The sequence below is a fragment of the Octopus bimaculoides genome, chromosome 14 (genome assembly GCF_001194135.2).
Source record: "Octopus bimaculoides isolate UCB-OBI-ISO-001 chromosome 14, ASM119413v2, whole genome shotgun sequence".
NCBI lineage: Eukaryota > Metazoa > Mollusca > Cephalopoda > Octopoda > Octopodidae > Octopus > Octopus bimaculoides.
Genome location: NC_068994.1, coordinates 6,737,965 through 6,739,711, shown reverse-complemented (window position 1 = coordinate 6,739,711; position 1,747 = coordinate 6,737,965). Strand labels below are relative to the sequence as shown.

General features: G+C 39.0%; 1 protein-coding gene across 1 annotated transcript in view; it reads left to right on the top strand.

The window, feature by feature from the left end:
- LOC106873395 (PDZ domain-containing protein 7) overlaps nt 1-1,733 on the top strand; it is a 5,266-nt gene extending 3,533 nt beyond the window's left edge. The window contains exon 4 of the mRNA XM_014920742.2: nt 1,029-1,733. Within this exon, the coding sequence (XP_014776228.1) occupies nt 1,029-1,196 (168 nt within the window). The 3' untranslated portion in view covers nt 1,197-1,733. The remainder of the gene's footprint in view (nt 1-1,028) is intronic.
- The last annotated feature ends 14 nt before the right edge of the window (nt 1,734-1,747 follow it).

Genomic DNA, 1,747 nt, shown 5'->3' with positions numbered 1-1,747 from the left:
GTAAAAACAGTGATAGAACACTGCTGTGGCGTTGCTGCTTGTCTTCGTGAAATTACCCGTTTTTCATTTGTGTCAAACTGTTCAATAATAAAATGAATTTTAAAATGGCTGTAAGTAAATCATCATTCAACTATCATCTGAAAGCGGTGAATGGTGGGTGGGGGGGAAGCTGAAGTGGACAGTCACTGTGAGTCGTCTAGTTTACTTGAGCGTTCGGTGAGAGATCGAGGTAAAAAAAAACAGTAGATGGATAGATAGATAGATAGACAGATAGACAGACAGACAGACAGACAGACAGATAGATAGATAGATAGATAGATAGATTAGCGTTTCTTTTACTGTGACCATCACAGTAAAAGAAACGCGAGTTATCTATTACTTTTAACTTGTTAAATTTTTGACAGAGAAAAATAACATATAAGAGAAATTTAAAGAACGGAGATTCGCCATCTTCTTTCCGTTTTGTAGCAAACTTCTTTTAAAAGAAAAATTTTTCGAAAGTTGTTGATTAGTGTCTTTGACGATCGTATCGAGAAAAATATATCTGTGTCTGTATACATACATGCATAATACATGCATGCATACTTTTTTTACATACATACCTACTTGCATGCATGCATACATACATACATACATACATGCACGCGTACATACATACATACATACATACATACATACATACATACATATACACATGCATACATACATACCTAAACACATATATTTGACAATATTGGCCGTGTACAGCGCGGCGAGCTGGCAGAAACGTTAACACGCCGGGCGAAATACTTAGCGGTATTTTGTCTGTCTTTACGTTTTGAGTTCAAATTATGCCGAGGTTTACTTTGCCTTTCGTCTTTTCGGGGTCGATAAATTAAGTACCAGTTGCGTACTGGGTCGATCTAATTGGCTGGGCCCTCTCCCCAAAAAGTTCCGGGCCTTGTGCCTAGAGTAGAAAAGAATATTGTCTCGTGTACTCACTTTTGAACACATTTCATGTATATCTACGTATTCCTATGTTTTTGCAGCCTGGGATGACGTTAATTTCGATTGAAGATGAAGATATTCGTTGCGTCAGTCACCAGGCAGCTGTGTTTCTTATAAGAAAGGCGTTTTGCAGTCACAAGCGTCCATATTTAAAGATGATACTAAGGAAGCCTAGCACAACCAACAGTCCTGAAACGGCAGCGATTTGATTATGGAAACCCATGCAGACAATAACAAGAAGAATTTTCACACAATAACATACTGTATGGACAGTAAACTGGTGCCAGCCCCTTGTAAATACCCCTCATAGGTTAAAACGAGTGTAGGGAGAAAGCTCCAAAACTTACGCAAAACGTTACCTTTGTATCACGTTTTGTGTATGAAATCTCCATTGAACTAGAATAACATGTTCTTTTATTCGCTTCAGTCGGCTGCGGTCATGCTAGACGTATCACCGAGATTTTGGATTTTTTCATACGCTTCTTCTTTGGGTGATTTCGTCAGGGTGATGGAATTTCATATCACCAATCCTGTATGTGCTTTTGCCCTGGTTGTTGGCCCATTTGATATTTGAGGGAGTTTGACACCGCTGCCCTCATATGTTCCTCATGTCTGGCTGTTGGTTCATCCGGTATTCTGGAGAGGAGAATGTCTAGTTTCTTTTATGAAGACATTCACGTCCATATTGTGTAGGTTTCTTAATTCTTGTGACAGGGTATTGAAGACCTGTGGCCCTATGAACCTTAATCTATTGCAATAT